Genomic DNA, 23,143 nt, shown 5'->3' with positions numbered 1-23,143 from the left:
ACAGATTTCGTGTTACCGTTACGTGCCCGGAGGTAAACATTCCAGCGCATAAATGACGGCTGAAGGAGATTGACGCCAAAGTGGTGTTGTGGTTGCGTATACGCTGTGTGCGACATTTGGCGCTTTCTTTTTTCTTGCCGATATTAACGATGCACTTGGTGGCATGATACACTTGGTGGCAGGCAAATGCAATTGCATTGCAGCGGATTAAGCATAGTAGATATAAAGGAGCAAATGTTACAGACAGCGAGTGTTGAGCGAGACTCTTGGCTTAAAGCCGTTAAATACTGCTGTGAAATCCGTATGAGGCAATTTAAGATACGGTCTGGCTTAATGCGTTCAATGGACGTGTAGCAAAAATAGTTGCAGGCAAATATGAAAGTCATTTCAGATAAATGAAGAAATAAGAAGTAATAAGTAAGAATAAAAGTTAAATATTTCGCATATGTCCTGCTTTTAATTGTGTCATTCACGACAAAGTGTAACTGTGTAAGCGATAGTTGACTTTAAGCTCGGCCGAAGCAAATGATAAAATGTTTGGATGACCTTATACACTATATTTAGTTGAAATCCTGAGATATAGGTAGATGGGTAGAATTTGTTTAAGTTTTTTTAGTAGATCCGATTTTACCAACTTTTAAGGCAAGGGCACACAATTAGCAGGCAAATTTTTTCTCTGAATTTCATTATATGATACATTCGATATACTTGTAGTATTAAGCGGAGGTTTGAAAATATTTTTATTAGGAACTTGGGTGCTGGACGAAGTATTAAGTTGATTTTACCGATTTTTGACACACGCCTACATTATTATCAGCAAGAAGTGTTCTCTGAATTTCATTAAAACATTTACAGATTGAACGATATTTCAGCCGTAGGGCACATGGTGGACCCACTATTCGGTATTCGGCGGTAACAGGAGTTAACATATGGTCCGACTCCGATCAGTTTAGGATATGCTATGGCTTACTTTCACAGCACTATTTGTTAAAGAAATTGATTGGAATTTAAAAATACGGAAGTAGGAGTGGTTGTGCTCCAATTTTGCGGCATACTTTTTTGTTTTAATATGAATGGCTTCTGGCAGTCACAAAAACCAGGTCTTCAAATAAAGCTGTAAAAACACGAGTAAAAAATTTTTTGTCAGATAACGTTTGCGTACCTTTTTTATGTTCGATGAAATCGCTTTAGCCGCAAACAAAACCGATTGATCCGTCTAGTGTAATCAGAAGAAACCTGAGTATGAGGTGTTTAGATATAATATTGGATATTTAACTCATCTGCAGCTCCGAGCAGTCTATTTTTTCTGTGTTGTATGCATAGAAGCTGTTCAATAACAAAAGCCTTTTTTCTTCGCAAATCCTCGTTCCGACTACCCAGGATCTATGTTAGATAAATAAGCTGATTTTTCGTTAATTTGCGATTATCCTACTTGGACAGCAAGAGACGCCTGTCAGCTGTGATGCCCAGAGCTTCTAGACACGAATCCAAAAGACCGTCGGCTAATTTCACTTCCAGCCAATTTGCTGGGTTTGTAGAAAGTACGACAACCGAGATGCTTCAATCTTATTCTGGCGAAAGCTGGATGGCACAGGAAAAAATGTTTAGATGTTTCCACCTTATTTCCTCGCTGCAACTTTGACAAGTTGTGTTCTCCAAAACCCTTAGCCTATCCAGTTAGGACCACACCGATGTGAACCCTGCTAAGAGCTATTATTTAAATGGACCTTTTTAGTTCCACTCTAAGCCTGAAAACTTTCGCAACCCCACAGGTGCTGGTTACTGACTAACGCTTACTTAGCTTACGCAAGGCCCATAGATCCAAAACCAATATGTAGGAAGATAGAGCAACACATGTTGAAGATAGAGCATTGGATAATGAAGTCATGTATTGCTTGACTAGGTTTGAGTTCAGTGTCACCGAACCCAAGGCCAGTATAACAGCGCTGCTATCGAAGTGGATACCTAGGAGCTTAAGATTGAACAAAAGTCGTTTAGAATCATTTAAATAAACTTGGATTTCTAATCAATTGCAATAGAGTCTATCCATTTCTGAAAGGATTGTTACTTGTGATGCAAAGTAAGTCACATAAGATCAAGTCTGGCGCAAACAGCCGTGGTTAACACGCGGTGAGCCGGCATATACAGTGGCTGAGATAACTTTGACGGTCAGGAAGATTTTGCTATATGTTGGGTGGGGTTTGCAGAGATTATGAGCTGGTCTCCACGGGAAAACTCTTAAATCGTAACTGTACTCGCAGTACTTGGACCTACGAAAGGACGCAATTGCCCAGAAGCGGCGAATTCGGCCAATAGCAGAGGAAGAGTTCAAAACTAGTTCACAAACACTGATCGTTAACATGATACGGAGGTTCGTTTGCATTCACCTAATAGTTCAGATCTGGCAACGGGCAGATGATATTGTTGGAGAAAAATTGTCTCAAAGGAAGCTCGTGAGCAACCACTGTCCCAGTTATTTGCTAAAAGGACGTGGATTTTTCTGGGTGTACTATATTGGAATTACACTCAAAATGGTAAAAAGTTATCGAACAAAACGATACATATTCGACCTGAATCGGATCGTTCTATATATGAAAAATAAAACATTCATTGTAATGCAAAAATAATTATAATCGGTTTATTTTTACTAGAGCTTATATTTATGAAATTACAGTTAGATAGCTTTAGGTACATATTGCCAGAGCCAGTGGTGAAGCTGTCAGCTTGTTTACGCCATTTTGCACTATTTACTGGCAATGAGTTTATTTATCTTGAAAGCTTTTGCTCTCTGCTTGTTGTCGATAAAATAAAAACATATTTTTTTGTATCAATTAAATATAGCTTGAATTTTATAGTGGTACGAGATACATACTACGAATATATTTAGAAATGTATATAAATATGTTAGTAGAAAAACATGTCTTTTGTTGTAAGTGTGTGTGTGCCTGTGTACTTGCGACATTCATATAGACAACCAGTGCGACAGTTGTAACTCGCTTCGCTTATCTGGTAATTTGTTGCAATGGTTGTTGTTGTTGTTTTTCTGACTAGATTTGTTGTTGTAACCATTACAAGTTTATCCGTGTTATTCTACTCAGTAAATATTGAGTAGTTTTTTTTTTGTATGCCAACGCCACACACACGGTGCCACAACACCAACACACATACTTATTAGTGATATGTATATATGTGCACACGCGCACACATACATATATATCTGCTCTGTGCCAGTTGTTATCGCACAACTTGCTGCTGACACGGAAAATGCTTCGTTCGATTTCTCACAATTCGCTTGTTTGCATAATAATTGAAATGGATCGGTCGCAGCGATACGCTTCAACAAACAACAACAATAACAGCAAACAAGAAAAGAAAAAATTAAGTGCAGTGAAAAACAAAATGAAGTAGCGTTGAATAAACACATCACCGTGTCTGCGTGTCTTCGTGTCTTCGTGTGCGTGGCGTGTGTGAAGAAATGAAGCGTAACGGTAGAAAGTAGTTAGCAACGCAGCTAGAAATGAAGTGAACCAAGCTTAACACTGACAAATAAAAGTGTTGCTGACAACTACAAGTTGTTGTAAATTAAAAGTGCGATAACTTTGCGAACGTCATTAGTTTGTGTGCGTATATGTGTTTGTATGTGTGTGTGTGTGTGTGTGTGTGTGAATACGTGCCTTTGTATGCTACGAAAGCAGGTTGATATAAGTACATTATTGAAGACTTGTTTATTGCGATGTTTTTGTTGCTGTGCTGCAGATGTTAATCAAATTTCATTCACATAGTTCGGATATTTTTTTGTCACATCTGCGTGCTACGTGTCTGATGACTAATTAAAATTCATTAAGAAATAGGCATTGGTCGGCTATTAACAATATTCCTAGAGAAATTAAATTTCAGTGCAATAATTTTCGATTTCTGAAAAACAAACAAGAAAAACACGTTAACTTTGTCGGCACCGCAGCTATAATACCCTTCACAGGTGAATTTCTTATAGTATTGGTATGGCAGCTATCAGCAATAGTGGCTCGATCTGAATAATTTTTTCGGAGAAGATAACACTGCCTTGGCCAATAATTTGTGCCAGATTTCGTAAAGATATTTTGTCAAATAAAAAAGTTTTCCATACAAGCACTTGATTCTGATTGTTCAGTTTGTACGACAGCTATATGTTATAGTAATCCAATTTCTGCGGTTTCGACAAAACAGCAGTTTCTCGGGGAGAAAACGACGTGTGCAAAATTTCAGTTCGATACGATAAAACTCCTATACGAGTATATAAATACCGTCATAGATCGACGAAGCGCTTTGAAACTATCACAAGTTTCTTATGGCGGTTATCAGCAATACCAGCCAATTTTTAGGGTTCACTGAAAATCTTTTTACCGATATATTTCAACTTGAGACTGGCAAAAGCGGTATAGTAAGGAATAATGTAACTTAATGATTCCACTTCGCCTTAGCCCATACAGCTCCTACAAGATTTTTGCTTCACGGCATATCTGGCTGTTGTTCTGTATTAAGTTAGAACTCCTAAAATTATTGCGAGTTGAACTTTGCTAAGAGCAAGTAGTTTAAGGGAGCTCTGACTCAGCATTCTGGTCGAGATAGATTCTGCAGTCGCACAAACTCTGGTTGTTGTCATGGTTTACAGAGCCAACTTGAGGTCAATAGATCCGGTACTGGAATGTTCTCTCTGGCAAGCTTATCGGCTTTGCATTTTCCGACAATTCAGCTATCACAATTTGGATCATAAAGTGGCTTGTTGCTATTGATAAAAAGTTCAGATATTGCTTGAATAGTATTGACCTTACACTACGAACTCAGTGCTGGTATATCCGCGCTGTAATCGGAGTGTCTCAAATCAATCAAATCTCCGAAATTTTGCATAAAGCCTGCTTTGAATTGTCTCACCAACTACCGTACTCTTCGGATCAGTCTGCTAGGGACTATTTACGGTTCGCAGATTTCAAAGGAAACGTCGATAAAATTTGTTTTGCGCAAAAGTGGTGATTGCGGAAATTGCGGCCTATTTTGAAGTTTCTTAAGAGAATACGCACCTTTCTGCCTAATTATTTTAACTTGCGTTGCTTATTTAATTCACTTATTTTCACTTGTCTGTTTTTTTAAATAAAATGTAAAGAATTATGGTTATTTTAGTCGTTTATTCTTGTTTTACGTAAAGCAGTGGAATAATTGTTTCAAAAACAAGGTATTTCTCGTTTGAATACACAAAATTTTGGTTTGAAGTTTCTTCCTGGACTAGTTGTCTTCAATTTGCTAAAATTTTGAGCAGTGAATCGAATGTGCAACTGGTATAAACTGGTATAAAGGAACAGAATGGAGTGGGACTTAAAAATAACCGGTATGTATATTTTGACTTGCGCACGAGGATTCTAACGACTCATTTATGAAACCGCCAGCGCAGTGGATATGTATCTTTCTGTATAATATTATACATTTGATACTTATTGATATGTGATTAAGTTAGGTGCTAGGTGTGACTGTGCCAAGTCTTTTGATGTCTCTTTTGATGTCCTTAAAAACCCGTTAAAAACTAAAAACTTAAAATATTAAATCATAATATAATACCGTTTCACCTACACCCAACTCTTCATATAGCTTAAAGACTAAAACGTTTAAATTTCCTTGATTCTATTTATAAAACACTTAAAGCCAAGTATGTTGGTATAAATTTAACATACACTGCACTTGAAAGCATCTAAAAGTTTTTCACATGTCTTATAGCACCTTCGAAAACGCGCTTCTTACGACACATTCGCGGTTTCGCCAAGTCATCTTTATTTCCCTAACACACACACATTTATGCAATATAAAATATATATAATATAATCGCATATTGAATAAATTTACTCAGGTTTTAATTAAGCTGTTAGCGGGCTTGTTTTCACATGCACACGTAGTCACACACACACCTACAAACTTAGCTACTATGTATGGTATATACAGAAAATTATGTTTGCGCTTCTTGGTTAGGGGTATAACGGTGCCTTGTTAAACTTTTTTACCTGCATAACTTCGGTTATCTCGCTTGTGAGCATGTGAGTAAAGCGCTGTAATCTACTGTGGCGTGAGCTCAAGTTTCTTTTAGCGCACCCCTACAGACACACAAACATGTATACCAGCATATTTACCTATTTCTACATTTTGAAAAATTTTACGACTCTTTCTTAACTCGCCCTAACTCTCGGAGAGTCACTTTATTAAAAATAGTAGCACTTTTTATTGTTGTGTGCTGTTATTATTTTTTAGCGCTTATTTAGCCGAAGTTTTTATTTTTCATTGTTGAAAATTTCTTTCTGCGTGCAGAGTAAAGTTGGTGTTGGAATTCAAACTTTATTTTTATACTGTTTGAAAATTCCGGAAAAAATTTTAATACATTCGTTATGACACTTTAAGCGTAATACATATATATTTTTTTGATTTTGTCAAAATTAGCATGCATATATATATGTATATATATATATATGTGTCTTTGTTGTGTATACAACAACAAGTACAAAAAAAAATGTAAAGATCTCGAGCCATAATGCCTAATTGAGTTTATGTCTGAAGTGAAAATAGCATTTTGGTATTTTTTTAAATCGCACTCGAGACCGGAGCGGGTTTTATTTTTGGTGGCTAAAAATTTCATATTAAAACCACCTTATTATTCTCTAAAGAGCACAACACGAGCTATAGACAATATGATCTTCTTTTTAACGCCCTCTCGAGTGCACTCAAATAAAATTATTACTTTCGAAGGTGGCAACGCTTCTCAAATAAATTTTTAAACTCTACGACTCCTAAATTTGTTTTTGTAGTTTTCAAACTATGCTGGAATATATTATTAATTTATTTTATATAATTCAAAAATTAATTTTTATATGTGGCCATCCCTTCCAAATTTCTTATAACTTTGAGCGTTTTTACATCGCTTCAGTGTGATACCTTTCATATAATATTTCTTATACTTTTCACACTCCAATAAAAAAGAAGATTTCGAATTAGGTGGCAATTCTACAGAAAATGCTTGAAATCAACACGCCAATGTTGACTATTTCAATTTAATACGAAATTTGCATCATGTGATATATTATATATAATTTTTTTTAGATATACAAAGGTGGCACCTCTGGTTAAAATTTCTTAAAATTTAAAACTTCCTTGTGCTACTTATCATATTATATAACTTTTCTCATACTTTTTACACTCTAATAAAAAACATATCTTCGAATTAGGTGGCAACCCTCCCTAAACAATCGTTTTATTTCTACGCCTTCGTAAAAGTCTTCAATTTAATATCTTTATTTATTTTGCATTTTGCTGATATATTAATTTATTTCCTTTAATCAAATTCAGTGACGAAATTTATATACATAGGTGGCAACTTTCACATAATATAACTTTGAGACTTTCTACATCATTTTAGTGTAATAAATATCATATAATATTTGTTATACTTATCACACTACAATAAAAAAAGATTTTCGTATTAAGTGTCAAAACCCTTTAAAAAATCGTTTAATTTCTACACCTCCGTAAACATCTTTAATTTAGTATTAATTTTGTAATATATTACACACATATTTCAATATTTAATTCTTTAAAGGAATTTTTATATCTGGCAAGTTTTCTACAATTTTTTTAAATTGATTTCATACATCGATACAGTGTCATATGCATTATAAATTGTTTGGAACACTTATCAAAATTTTTTACTTTGTAGTTTTAAATAAGTGGCAACCGTACTCATAAAATTTTGCCAAAATAATTATATTAAACTGTTCAGTTTAATACCTTATGTATAAAATTTCGTTGAATTTAATTAAAAACGTTCCAACAGTTGGCAACCCTAACTTAACTCCCTTCGATAAAATATTGCTGCTTGCACCATCAAAAATATTTTGAATTCTCTTATCCTTAGTATCTTATCCTAGTAATTAAACGTGCATGCCTCGAGCCCCTACCGCACGCACGCCCACTCTGACAGCATTGCACAGTTCAATTCAATTTAGTTAGTTAAAAGTTTATTTCGCCCTTCTTCACCCATTTCCCCTCACTATTTATTCAGCATTTATGATTTTTATTGCCGACAAGTTTGCGCCCATGGAGTTCAATGAAGTTATTCGAATGTATTAAATCGCTGCCAATTGTGTGCCAAATCTGCGGCAAAGTTATTACAACAAATAAACAATAAGCACATATACCAATTGGCAGGCAACTGTCAGTGTGTGTGTATGTGTGTTTGTGTAAATTGCCAAATTGCCTGCCTCGAAAGTTTGTCTGCAATTGAACTTCGACGCGTTTGAATTTTTCAAACTTTCATTTAAACCCACACATTTGTAGATACTCATGCATATACTGGCGCTTCTATGCATGCATATATGTATGTGTGTTTGTGTGTGTGTTGGCAATTTATTCCCACGATACTCATTCAAATAAATCTACTCATTTTGGCATCGACCGAAATCAGAATTGCTGCAACTCGTTTGTGTTGTTCAGTCATTTTGTGGCAATTTGAGTTGCAAGTTTGAAATTCAATCGGATAAGCGATAAATACTTCAGAGTTGCATATAAATTGATCTTTAAGTGTGTTATTATTGGTGATTTTCAAGCATTCGTCTTCGCTAAAATGTATGTCCTACAAACTATTGTTACATGATTCCAACCTTTCGCTATTATGGCGGTACTCTTAAAGGAAAAAAACTTTGTCCAATTTATAATATCGATTTATGTTTTATTTTTTGTTTTATTTATGTTTGGAAGAAAACAACACTTTATCCCAAATGTCTTTTCTTGCCAGATGAAGGACTGCTCACTGCTCTAAAAATCATATATCTCATTACAAGTGTTATCTTTTCTGCTGCAGTCATATGGCTATCCTTCAGTACTAAGAGCTTGATTTTGTTCCCGAGCGATCTTTAACTTAACATACATATTTTAAGAATTCGTTGGATTTTGAAAGTTATTTTGGTACGTCGGAAAAAGTTTACAGATATATTCTCTATATCGGTCGAGATCTGTGTATTCAGAAATATTTTACATTTACGTTTCCTCAACTCTTTAACCCTAGAAAGTATACCATATATAGAAATCAGCAGCGTGACGAGCTGAGTCGATTTAGACTTGCCCAAATTATTCTCTCAGTTTTGGAGTTATCGAGCTGAAATTTTGCCAACGTCCTTTTTTTCTTAAGTAGCTTCTTATTTGTCCGCACTGCCGATCTCGGATCAATCTAGCATATAGCTGCCATACAAACTGACGGATAAAAAATTAAGTTCTTGTATGTACAACCTTTTTATGTGGGAAATTTTTATTAAGAAATTCGGCATGGGTTACTGGCTAATGCAACGTCACAGTCTTCATATATATTGTTCAGTTTGTAGTTCTATAGCATATAGCTGCCATACAACTTTACCGATAAAAACCAAGATACAAGTATTTTTTTATCCTTTTAAGCTATGATAAATGTACCTGTATGGGGTAATATAGCTTCGGGTCAGCCGAAGTTTTTTCTTGTTTCTACTCTGTTTGTTGTGAAATATCAGCTTTTGTTTGTTGTCCTCATTGAAGTCGGCAAGTACAGATACTGATACTATTATTGGCTTTTGACATTATTATCGTATTAGTTATCAATATGCTACCCTATACGAGAGCGACCTAAGTGCTTCGCTTTGAGCGCCTCTCTAAAGTATGACTAAGCTTTTTTGCATATTTACATTTGCTTGGCAGCAGAGAGTCACACAGGCAATAGCAGCCACTTTGCAGCGTTGTGAAAGCAGTCAGTTAGTAAAATGTATGTGTGTGTGCACACAAATACATATCAATTAGCTGGGTGTTGTCGAGTATTCCACATAATACGACTGTTTTCATACCACGCATACTTCTGTGTATGTGTCACAAAATGTGGTTATATGCTGGTATGTATGTGTGTGTGTTTACAGCCATGCAGTTGTACTGACTGTCGGATGACATTTAATTACCTCAATCATTCTGCTAAATGGTTACATATTAATAAATTACAAGCTGTCAACATGTGTTGCTATTTATGACTACGTGCTGTGTGGCACATACACATATCGTACATGTGCATGGTATATATGTATGTATATTCGTTTATTTATATAAATATATATAAAATATATATACAGCTGTATTTTGGTTTTATACGCCTGCTGGGTGTAACAAATTATATGAATATGCAAAAAAGCTGGTAAAAATGTGCAAATTAACTATATATACATTTAGTACGCATATACATACAAGTATGTGTGTTGAAACAAAGCGTTGCAAATTTTTATATATTAGGGTGATCCAATTTTTTTTTAAAGTTTTATTCCTTAAAAAATTGTAAAGGCGTTGCATATTTTTATACATACATATATTAGGGTTGGCCAAGTTTTTTATTTTATATTTTTTATTTTACTTCTTAGATAAAATTTTACGTTTTCGCGGTATTATTATGTGAGCGTTTATTAAAAATTTTAGCATATTTATAGATATCAGGGTGGGTCAATTTGTTTTATTTTTATTCCTTAGCTAAAATTATATTATAAAATTTAAAATTTTTTTATAATTTTATTCATATATACGAGAACCACTCGCTTAGTTTCTGAGATATCGATCACACAGAAACTGCTATTTTATGGGAATCGTTGATATCGGATCACTGCAGGGTATAGATGTCATACAAACTGACCTATTGAAATCAAGTTCTTGTATGGAAAACTATTTTATTTGACAATATATCTTCACCATATTTTGGATGGCTTATTGCCTGCAGCAATGACACAATCTACAAGGAAATTGTTCAGATTGGACCACTATAGCATATAGCTGCCATACAAACTGACGATGAAAAGCCAGTCCTTGTAAGGAAAACTTTTGTATTTGGAAAAATACTTTTACGAAATTAGGCACAGGTTGTCCTAGAGAGCACCATAAACTCCAAGCAAATTGTTTAGATTGAACCACTATAGCATATAGCCATCATACAAACTGAACGATCAAAATCCAGATAGACATCATTTTATACCCCTTCTCTGCTTTAAGAACTACCCCTATGAAGCGTATTATACTTCCGTGCTTTCAAACTTTTTTTCTTGTTGTTTTTGTCATTTCTGACGATATTTTCATAGTATATAAGGAAAAAAAATTAAAAGATTAAAAATTTAAATAATTTTTTCAGCCCACCCTAATATATAATATATATAGGTACATGAATATATGTGCGTATGTTTGTATATATATTTATTATGTGCATAAAATATATATTTCTGCATAAAAGTAATATTTTATAAAATTAATCTGAATTATTTACATGCACTGCCGGCTGCGCTGTGATATATGGCTGCCAGGGCGTATACGCAATTTAATGGCTTGTAGGCGTGAAAATGAGCGCTTTACGTTATGCAGATAAACTTACACACACAGAAGCACGCGTGCGGGTGCTGCTTAATTACAAAACCGTGCGTGTTGGTTATTAATGAGGTTTGAAAAGGTTTATCATGTGACTTTTTTTAAGTGCTCCATTCACCTATATCACCTCTAGCACTTCACATTTCACTTGTCACCAGCTCATACAGCAGGCCACAAAGTTGATATATGCATGCGGTTACGTTACTTATACACATATACATATACACGTGCGCACTTGAAGGCGCTAAAATGCGTTGCCGCTTCAATAGCGCTGCACTAAAGCGCACCTTTATACTTGTATATGCACATATATATGTACTTATATATTTATAATATGTATTTTTGTATATATTTATAATATGTATTTTTATATATACATATGTAAAGAATATTTGTATAGTTAGTTCCCTAGCTATCGGTAAATCAGCGCTTTAAACATGCTTACTGCAGCCTCATTTCAGCAATTTATTAGTTCAAGTGGCTACATGTGTGCCTCTAAAAGCTAAATTTCCCGCCAGCTGCTTATCTTTCCCTTACATTAGTTCAATGCTATATGTTACGTATACGCCCTGTACATCCACATATTGTATATGCAAATTTTCACCTTTACCAGTTGTTGTTGTTGCTTTTTCATTGGCTACATGCAAATCTAATTAGGCGCCCAGTCAACGCAAATAACTAGTTTTCCCCTTGGCCACAAAGTTGCATGTCGTGTAACGGTGTAGCGGCGTAGACATCGTTATGTAATTAATTATAAAGTTTTTGCCTTGTGAAATACTTGAAGGCTCAACGGTGTTTTTGAAATCAACTAGAAATTACTTAATTGAATTGCACGCACTACACACATACGCACACACGCAAATGCGCGTTGCTGCAATTTATTGCTAATATACAAGTATGTATGTGTGACTGTGTTAGCATAGATTTTTGCTTGCTACCCGCTGGCAAGCATATCTTTGTCGAAATAGTTGGAAAATTACTAAGATTTGCCATTTACAACAACACTTTCTGCAGCTTGGCGGAAAACCAGAATTATGCCTTTGTAAAGCGTAGGCATGTGTGGCAAGTAGCGCCATTTTACAACTGTGGGTGAGAATATATGTTATTATTGAGGTCTTTTTGTTTAGGTTTTGGGGGTTAAGCACAAATATGACACAGCTACTATGTCAGCGAAGTATATTGTATATTTTTACTACTCTTTTAGCGTAATTGCTCACACATATTTGGTGTAAGTGTCTGCTATCATGTCAATGCCATGAAAAGGTTTAAACTGACTTCACCTTGAAACTGCGCTAATGGCAAGTAATTACTAGCGGAGTGTGGCTTGTTAATGTGCCCATACAAAACGATTGACAGAACTTCACTTAAGTGGCGCGCTGTCTGTAGCAAGGTAAGGTATCCTCCGAATTGCTGATGGATTATATGAAGTTTTTTTTCTGGTGAAAGAAGCTTTAGAGATCTCGCTATAGCCTACGGGATAATAATCGTGTATACCATTTTTTTTTGATGTCGGTGGAAAAATGAGATCGCGCTTACGTTGAACCTTATCCAGAATGAAACTTGGAATTGCTTTACTAATATGAGGACCATATTCGAAAATCTATTCTAATCGGTTATATGTTATAACAGATTCTCTTCGCCATATACCAATTCGTTGTTTATACAAATAAATAATTCTATGAAAGTCTCTTATATTTAAGAACTGTGATTTTCTTTTGATCAAAACATCCATTAACGTTCGTTTGACCTAGCTGCTATTCATGTATTAATTGGCTGCATATTATAATAATTTTCACACAAGCATTTCTTAGCTTTTGATCGGTCAGTTTGTCGGCTGCATGCTATAGCGATCCGATATTGACGATTCCGACAAATGAGCGACTTCTTGTTGAGAAAACGACGTCTGTAAAATTCAAGGTCGATCACTCTGATAACTGAAGGATTGCTTCGCATATATACAGACCAACGGACATGGCTGGTTCCTTGGATGTTAAAAACTTCGCGGCGAATTTAATATACCGTGTTCAGAGGAGTAAGACAGGAACTGCGTAGTTGTCTCGAGATGTATACGAAAAGGCCCGTTTAATAAGCTCGTCAGTCGCGCTATCTTTATTGATGTTGTATGAATGTGATTAATTGTTATAGCTATTCGCAAATAACTTTCATTCAATAGCGATTTAGTCTAAGGAACTCTTTGTCCATAAATTGTTTATATCTTCAAATGTACTGCTACAAGATATATTATCTTGCCTTAAAATAATCAATGCAGCGATTGAGTAATTGAAAGCTTATAAAACGAAAAAATCATGGTACTAAATTTGAGTTATAATTTCCCTAGATCAGTAGTAAGTATACATAGTATTTTTGTTCTATTTTGGGAATACGTTTTTGCATGGGAGAGCCAAAGAACAAGAAACCTTGTATTTCTTTCGAACCATTTCTTTTACAGCTCGACTACTCCATTTGCTTTGACTAGCTACTTGACCTTACCAATTCAGAAACTAGAGCTCTAAAGTAAATTGTATAAAGTTCGTATTTCTGATATACTAAACTCTCCCTGATGGTCTGTGTAATGTGAAACTTTGATTTTTGCTTTAGCAGCGATGACCTGGCGGAAGAAAGTGCTAAGCAACATGATTTTATACGGAAACGTCAACACAAAGATAAAGTTGACTGTTTTCGAAGTGCTACCTCACGCTCTCTATGTCTTTCTTTCTCTCGCTCTGTCTCTCTTTATCTCTTTCTCCCTCTCTGTGATAGACATATATCAAGTGGCTAATTCTGTAACAAAATTTGTATTATTATATGTCAGAGATGAGAGTTACACTCAGATTAAATCGACCTCCATTTGACAGTTAATATTATACAATATGATCATTAACATAAATACCAGAGTTAGGAAAAAAAATTTATGAAATATCAACTTTATTCGGTAGAATACTTTACTACAAGTATATACTGAGTTATTCTGTTGCAAGTGCTTTCCCAATATCAAGAATATCTCTTCTAAACTTTTGCTATATATTTGACAGATGTTTTCCTAACTCCAAACTATCGTCAGTATTATCAAGCTGTTAAAGCTTACAAAACCTCAATAATTTTAAAACATTTTATTATTTATTAATTATTTATCAAATATATAAAATTATTAATTCGATAAAATATAGAAAATATATAAAATTTTCATATGATAAATATAACAACTCTACCTTGCAGGTGAATTGTAATACCAAACTCTCCCATAAAAATCAAATTGGTCCCAAAATATGATGTATTTTTTTGTTTCAAAATTTTATTTCTGTCACAACTTGCTATATTTGATTTTCATTTTTCCATTTTCTATTTTGTTTTCATTTCATTCAAAAGAATATTTAATTCTGGACAAGAACAAACAAAAACGAAAATTCATACATATTTCTGCGAGCCGAAATAATTTGCTAAAATTTCCGTACAAAATTTGGCCAACATTTGGAAGACGTGAAATTTTCTTGTTCCAGTCGCATTTCGCAGTAAAATTTCCAACATTAATTCGATTAGAAAAACCGCAGTCCGCAGCGCACACCGGCTGCGGCATGTACCCTCCTCCATTTCCAACAGTTTGGCGCGCATCAATTTGCTCAAGAGCCGCATGCGTTTGCCGAACAACAGCGAGCGCAAGCAGGAGTATATAGCGCATCGTGCGCGCGTGCAGAACGCCAAAAGCGTTGTGAATAGCCAACCACCGTTACGTCCACTGAATCGGCCGCGACGCGAAATGTCATTCACCGAGATGATGAACTCCGTGCGCACAGCCATACAGCGACGCAGCAACTCGCGCACCTTCACTACGGCGCCCGCCTCGACAACACCCTCGGCCACGGGCACTACAAGTATTTCGACTGTGGCGACAACGACTTCGCAGACAGCACCGTCTGTACGTTTTGGCAAACATGTAAGCAACAGCGACACGCTCGGCAGCTACGAACGTGACAAGTCCGCGATGCTCTTATACGATTGCAAATCGTGCGGCACTTTTGGCTGTTGCTGCATCTGTGGCGGCGCCGGCGATGGGCGGCACTGCTTAGCCTCCTGCGTCGATATGCATGAGAAATTCCCCGGTCATGCCGGTGTCGATATTTGCGAAGATGGGCGCTCTTCGTGTAATTATGTGCCGCGCTGTCGCAGGGGTGAGAGCTTTAGCAGTAACAGTGGCATTGCCGTTTTTGGTCAACATGGTCCACATGTTCATCATTTTGAGTCGCCTTCGCGCAGTTTTCCGGAGAATAAAAATAAAAAAGTCAAACAAACGTCGTCGGCTGAGCAACGTGCCGCCTTTCAGCATGCACGTCTGGCGATGCCTTTACGTCATTTCTGGCATCGCATCACACGTAAAGAATGGAATGATGACACGCGTATACCACCAAAGCCACATCGCTCCTCTTACGCGCTGAACAAGAACCATCATCGTAAGCGTTGCGTTCATCACACATCCTCCAAAGACTCCAAAGAGGATACACAAGGCAGCGCCGCTTTTAATCAACTTATTACCCGTGATGAAAGTAAGCATTACGGCATACCGCTGCACGTATTGAAACGGTATCAGGATATCACAGTCTCAACGGATGAGGGTATGTTGCGTCGCTTGCTGCGACCACGCATCTTTTTCGATCTCGAGGTTAAGGGCATACGTCCGTTGGGCCGCATCGTCATACAGCTGTTCACCGAGGCCTGCCCAGAGGTGGTGCTCGAGTTTGTGCGCATGTGCACCACAGAGAATGGCGAACGCATGAGCTTTACGCGACTCTTTCCGCCGATGTGGCTGGAAGGCGAACTGGCATTGACCGACAATAAGACGCTGACGGCTCATAGTATCGAACATGATACGACTGTATTGGATCACGGTAGTGGCGCTGGTGTATTGTCGTTTCCCAGCCGCTACGTGCGTGGCAGCAAGCGGCGGTTTCTCAGCTTTTCAATCAGTTTCAAACCGCTGAAAGTGCTTAATGGCAAACGCATCGCGTTTGGTCGTGTGCGGCGTGGTCTTTGGATATTGGATGCCGTGCAGGATTACGGCACTAATAGCGGTAAACCTCAGCGTGATATAATTGTGACGAGTTGTGGCATGTGCAAGTGACAAGGCCAAATTGCAGAGAGTGTGGGGGTTGCGTGGTGTGAGAGTTGGTGTTCGAACATAATCAACAATCTGGCTGACGAATTTCGTTTCAAATTGGAATTCAATTTAAATTTGTTTAAAATGTATTTCGATTTGATAATAAAGTTTCCAAGCTATAAGTATTTTACTAAAAAACTTTGGATATAACTTCTTCTTTGTTAGTTGTTTTGTTTTTTTCATGCGAAAATGTCGGATTGCTATGAGCCGGCGCCTACCGTGGTTAAGCAAGGTTTGACTGTTGGGAAGACTTTAATATGTATTTGGTAGGATTGTGAGGAAAATGTTTAGTAAAAGCTGTCCACTCACGGCTAACTTTTACTTTGGACCAGTACTGTCAACAATGGTAATGTCTGTAATAAGCAATTGTCCAGTGGTGGCCAGCTTTTGCCCAATGGTAGAGGAGTTCTGTTCTATAAGGAACAAAAAAAATTCTGTTAGAGACCACACACATCGATAGTGACTCGTCAGAAACTCGGAGAACTTGGTTAGATATTCTTATGCTTCCATCTTAAAGTTCGGATCTGTCACCAAGTGATTATTACCTATCCCTGTCTATGGTGAAAGTTTTGCTGGTGAAAAATTTGCCACAAAGAAGCTTGTGAAAATAGACTGTACTAGGTTTTTGCCAATTCGAATGAAGGTTTCTAGGAGAGTGGTATTATGAAATTACATTTAAATTGACAACAAGTCAGATTTTGTGGAAAGATTAATAAAAAGCTATTTTCTCTAGGATAACTCCAAATTATGGGCAGAAACAGAACCAGGACAGAATCGGTTATGATTAAATCGTTCTTATACTCTGAAGGGATAAACATAATTCTTCTATTAACAGGGGAGCTTCAAAGATTGATATTTTCCAAGGTGTTAGGAGAGATTTCCGTCTCTACAAAATTTTTTATTACTATCTTTTCACCTTCCGTAGACTTAAGCATCAGAGAGTTCCCCCGCGATTTGTTCAAATCAAATATACAAATATCATCGGCCATCAAATCACTAATACATCCTCATGGACCAATATATGTACATTCAATGAAAAAATCGAAGAGTTTGAAGAAAATTGCAGTGGTCGTTAAATGCGAATAAGTGAAGTGGTCTCCCTTCTTATGTGTGCAAAAATTGAAGAAATACAGCATTTCATAAATTCTTCGTGCCAATTCAGCCTTCTTTTACGTTGCTCATATATGCAAATTCGGAGTACCGAAGCGCCTACACGAGCATATACATACAATGTACGTATATTATAATACTTGTACATAAGTGGTAAATTCAGTTATTGTAAAAACGAAGAACGGCAAAAATACAATTACCGTGAGCGCGACTGCTTGCCTTCAGCGCTTACTTGCATAACATAAAAAAAAAAAAGTATCGATGCTTTTTTGCCAATTTAAATATTTTCAGGCAACACTCTCCTCCACTATATCTCTCCGCCACTTTATGCTGCTACAGGTGACTTCTGTGCTGACAGCTTGGCGCGAGGGAAATTACATTTTTGCTTGACTGAATTTACATGACATTCTATAGGCGAGCACGGAAGCCAACAGCAGGAAGGCACTCATATGTAGATATGTCTGGCGAAAGGTGTGGCAATCGGCGCAGTTGTGAGACAGCGCGGAATCGCAGAGTTGAGTTGATGATGACATCAATACCGAACGGCAGGCGTCAGCAGACTGTCAGCATTCGAGTCTTTTGAGTGGCACTGTGAGTGCCGCTATTGATGGGCTTGTCATAGACTCTGTCGCCGAACAAGCAAGTTGAGTAGTGAAGCGGTGGAGTTGCCAGATGTTTCATGCGCATAGCAGGTACATGACTTTAGTGAGAAGACGTAAGCGGCAGACTTGTAATGCCGATACTTAATGGCTGTGCTTTTTCGACATTTCTTGTTCACTTTGCGATATTTTTTTTTGATTTTTATTAATTTTTGAGTTTTGCCTTTTCGCTTCTATAATATGCGCGCCAATCACTTTATTATTGACGCAAATACAAAGGACCAACGCGTAAATACCGTAATGTGTTGCTGCTGTGTGCTCAAGTGGCATAAAGTTTTTGCAAATTCAGAATATGGTGCGCTCATTTAGAGTTTTTATTTATCGGAAAGCCCTTACCATCATAAAATCCACCATTATGATACCCTTTTATTTTATGCCATTGTTATTGACAACCACTTGGTTGGATCAAAAACGTGGAGTCGCAGCCGCTGTGTTTTCAAGTATTTGTGCTTAAGTCTGGCAAATAAAAGGTATGTTGACTCTTACGCGAAATATTTCGGAAAAGAGTTGTATGTGGGAATACAAAAACAAAAACAAAAATAACAGCAGAAAAATTATAAGAAAGAGCGAAGTCGTCTCCGATTGAAGTCTTGTGAAAGACAATAGCCATTTATGAATGCTATGGGAACTACTGCAACGGATACGCAAAGAGAGGGTCTATTCACGATTGTTTCTGAATAAATATTATATATAACTAAAGGACTCTCCACAGCTTCTAGAACACTTATTTAAATTTTTTCTATGCAATAAAAATTTTTACTCGAAATTTACTTTAAAAGTAGCCTCTAGATGTTAAAATTTTTTTTTCCAAAAAATTTTTTTTTTATAATCTGAAAATTTTACCCTCAGGCAAAGCAAAAAAATTTTTTTTTAATATTCGCTCCACCCTGGTATGTGTCCTGACATTTTGAGACCTTTCACTCTGTGATCTCCCCTGATATTACTTCCGCTATCAGAAAGACCCAGGTATGCTCTAATAATATTTGAGAGATTACTTGCACAAAGATTAATTGCGAGTTGGCATATAAGGTATATGTATACAATATTTTTGCAAGCAAAGATCAGACTGTTATCAAATCGTCAAATCAAATCAAATCGTTTTCTCATTGATTTGTCGTATGTCACATGTCGTGTGTCGCATGTAATTTATATTTAAAAAAGTAAGTTTTGTTCAGAAATAATATTCTTTAATATTTTAATTTATACTTCTAGCAAACATAGTAAGAAACTCAGTGGTAGTAAACATTATATTCTTTTAAGTTAGACAAGTTGAGTCCGAAATTTACTGTCTCACTTAAAAGTTGGAGCACCACGCGCTTAAGTAATTGAAGTAGAAAGAGAAAATCAAATAAATCAAATTGGCCAAATGCACAAATATTTGTTTTGATTTTAAAAGACTTAAAGAGTCAAAAACAGCTAGGCAAACAAACCAATTTTCTACGCATATCAGCAGTTAGCAGGCCTTACGGCTACACCTCAGCCGGGCGGTTCCGCGCATTTTGCATACTGAATGGCCACGTGCCGACCATTTTGTGCACGAAATTCCTTAAAAACAGAAATACACATACTTAAAGGACTTAAGCTAAGTTTGATATACTACTTTTGTGTACCATATATATAATATGTTTGTAAGTAAATACTGTACAAGTGTACACAAATTGAATTTCAAGGTAGTTGAAGTATTTGTAGCGTCGGAGGTCTATGGCACTAGTAATGTTTTGTTAAAATTGTATTAAAAAGCTTAATGGATAATACTTTAAACGCTCGTGGTAATTCAACTGAATATTATATTAACAGTTATGTCATAAAACGGTACAAGGGGGCAATAAAAGTGGCCAAGTGGGGGGAAGGAGTACTTTAGTGTAAACTTTCGTCGAAACTTTCATGCGAGCGCTAAAGTGTTATATATAATCTACATTTTATAACCGACCAACAAAAATTAGCGAGCAAAAAATTAAATAAACAACAACAATAACTAAGCATAATATGCAAACAACATTAAATTAGCAAGCGTCTAATATTATATGAAGCACATAACTAGCGAATTTGAAATGAGGGCGCACAGCTAGCTGTCAAGCTGTCTACGATGCACAGCCAAGCGTTACTGTCAGCTGACTGCCTCATCAGGACTAATAGTTTGGCTAGTTGGCATTTGCAGCTAATTGTTTGTGCCACAAGTGACAGACGGATAGTCAGCCAGCAAACAAGTGACGGTCGGACAGACATGTAAGTAAGTAGTTGCCAAGTGTCGAACAAACAAAAGCGGCGCTGCGCTAAATCACCATGCTATTGTGCGCGAGCAGTAAGACTGCCGCCTCATTAAGGGGTCAGGAGTTCACGTGCCCGTTTAAAGTCAATGGGCAATGAAAAGGAATGTTCGGGTTGTAAGCAAAGGATACGACGTTAGCATCAACGTCACATTTTACAGTTACTATTGGCCTAGTTATACGCTCTCAAGAGTAGTGTGGCGTTGGTTCGCAGCTTCGACTTGGCTGTGCCGTTGCTATACCTTTTATGTGTACCACAGCTGTGACTATTCAAATTTTGGTTGAGTTAATTGTATTGATGTAAATTTTATTAAAACAAATTTGCTTGCTATCTCTTTATGCTCTGGCGCATAAGCATTAAAATGGCGTGCGAAGAATGGTGTCCATTAAGGTGAGTTTTGACTACTGATACAGCGCACAGTGTACCGATATGCTAATTTAAAAATTATAAAGCGAAAAGTACAATGAGACATTCTAATGCAAATTTTTATACTTTTGCAACATGTTGCATACAAATTTTATTCAACCAAAAATTAGTTGTAGCGTCTAAAACTAAACCAGTTAGATATGGGATTGTACAAATGCAAATATTTGGGATGACACTTCGCTTATCCGTCTTTACGTGTGATTAAGAGCACTGTTAACTTCGGTTGCACCGAAGCTATAATACACTTCACAGTTACAAAAGATTCCATACAAGAATTTGGTTTTGATCGTTCGGTTTGTATGGCAGCTATATCTTATAGTGAACCGATCTCAACAATTTCTTCGGAGATTGTACCGTTGTCTTGGACAATCAGTCATGCTTAACTTCGTGAAGATATCTTAGCAAATAAATAAGTAAATAAGTTTTACATACAAGAACTTGATTACAATCGTTCAGTTTGTATGACAGCTATGTATATGCTATAGTGGTCCGAAAAGTAAACAAAATATTGGCGAGAAAATAACGTGTTTCAGATCGATATCTCGAAAATTGAGATACTAGTTCTAGTTCGTACACACTGACAGACGGGCCGACATGGTTAAGTCGACGGGTAGGCAGATGACTAGGGCACAACCTGGTGGCTTTCTTCCACCGTCATGTACTGGTGCTAAAGAGCGGTTGTAAGACTGATTTTGATCTACAGTGCAGTAGTGGACAGGCTTACAGAAATTTATTCTACCGGAAGCCAACGGAAAGGGTTCAGAGACTCGCTGCGCTGTGCATAACGTTACTGCAGGAGAATTTATATATAGAACCTTCGGACATAGCTCGGTGCGTGATGGTGGTCTGGCAAGCACCGACTACATGCTCCCACTTTTAAATTGGGAAAGAAGGGTTCAGAGTAAACATAAAAAAGATGGTTGGCGTAAAGAAATGTTAGCTGCGCGCAACACATTAAACCTTTATACTGTCCGCAGTTAGGTAGACCACGGCAGCTCCTGGTCATTTCAAACAGAGGTCTTTGCTATTGGGAGAGCCGTGCAGCTAGCCACTAATGCCTCAGCAGACAACTCCAGAGTCAACATCTACGTGGTCAGCCATGCAGCAATCAAGGCTACAGAGCGATCGTTTCGCATATGAGCCAGAAGTATCTTGGAAAGCAGGGCAGCAGTGGAGAGTGTCGTTAGAACCAAGCAACTTCACTTCTACTAGGTGCCAGTTCACAGCAAAGGCAACGAGATAGTGGCTGCGATTGCCAAGAGTGGTGTACTGCTGTCAGCCGAAAATGTGATCAACAAAGATGATCTGGACAGGATCAAGGTAAGGGAAATCATAACGCGATAAAACGATCTACTTGGCAAAATCATATGTAAAGATCTGTTAGATCGGAAATATGTATACAAAGTTCCTACTGGCACTCGATAGAAGAGACTGTAGGAACTTACCGGTCAAAGAACAGAGAGTGATTTCGCGTCAAGCGCAGTTGACCTAAAGGATGACTACTCCTTATGGACTTCTTAGCGAAACTCCATCTGGTAACGCAAAGGACCAAAACTGGTCTATACATGGCTCATTGGCCCACCAGACTAACCTAACCTATATAGTCCAGAGCAGGCGTCAAAGATGTACAAAAAATTCAAATATGACCTAAACGCAAGCCAGGCGGCTGAAAATGTGGATAGCGTTTATGGTCCTCATATTGTAACAATGAAGTACCGATAATTTTGATGTCAAAGATACACCATGCTCCAGAAGGCTAGCTGTCGAAATATCGATAACATAATGGAATCGACATGTAAGCACTTTTTCGATTGCTCCGGAGCTAAAAATTGCACAAAATATCATTTGGAACCATTGCAACAAAATCGATCCATTTCTAAAGTGGCTGGTTACTGGTGATAAAAAGTGGGTGGCTAAATGGCAATGGTCGTGATTGAGTCGCGTGCCTACACCTTATAGTTCGAACCTTGCACGAAGTGATTACTACCAGTTCCCGTCGATGGCGGTTGATGATTTTGCTGGTAAAAACTTTAAGAGAAGCTTGTGAAAATTGACCGTTCCAGTTTTTTTGCTTATAAGGAAGAGTATTTCAATGAGAGTGACATTATGAAAT

At 37.0% G+C, this 23,143-nt stretch overlaps 2 protein-coding genes across 2 annotated transcripts in view; one reads left to right on the top strand and one right to left on the bottom strand.

Annotated features, from left to right (window-relative positions):
• LOC106614433 (alpha-2C adrenergic receptor) overlaps nt 1-23,143 on the bottom strand; it is a 219,257-nt gene that overhangs the window by 54,160 nt on the left and 141,954 nt on the right. The window lies entirely within an intron of this gene.
• LOC106614442 (uncharacterized) lies at nt 14,721-16,689 on the top strand. Its single transcript, XM_014230193.3, has one exon. It carries the CDS (start codon nt 15,047-15,049, stop codon nt 16,529-16,531), a length of 1,485 nt encoding a protein of 494 aa, XP_014085668.2. The 5' UTR covers nt 14,721-15,046; the 3' UTR covers nt 16,532-16,689.

The sequence above is a fragment of the Bactrocera oleae genome, chromosome 4 (assembly GCF_042242935.1).
Source record: "Bactrocera oleae isolate idBacOlea1 chromosome 4, idBacOlea1, whole genome shotgun sequence".
NCBI lineage: Eukaryota > Metazoa > Arthropoda > Insecta > Diptera > Tephritidae > Bactrocera > Bactrocera oleae.
This window is presented reverse-complemented; position numbering and strand designations above follow the sequence as displayed.

What these genes read in the sequence shown, in the direction of transcription:
- LOC106614442 (XM_014230193.3), top strand. Translation starts at nt 15,047, where the DNA reads ATGCGTTTGCCGAACAACAGCGAGCGCAAGCAGGAGTATATAGCGCAT.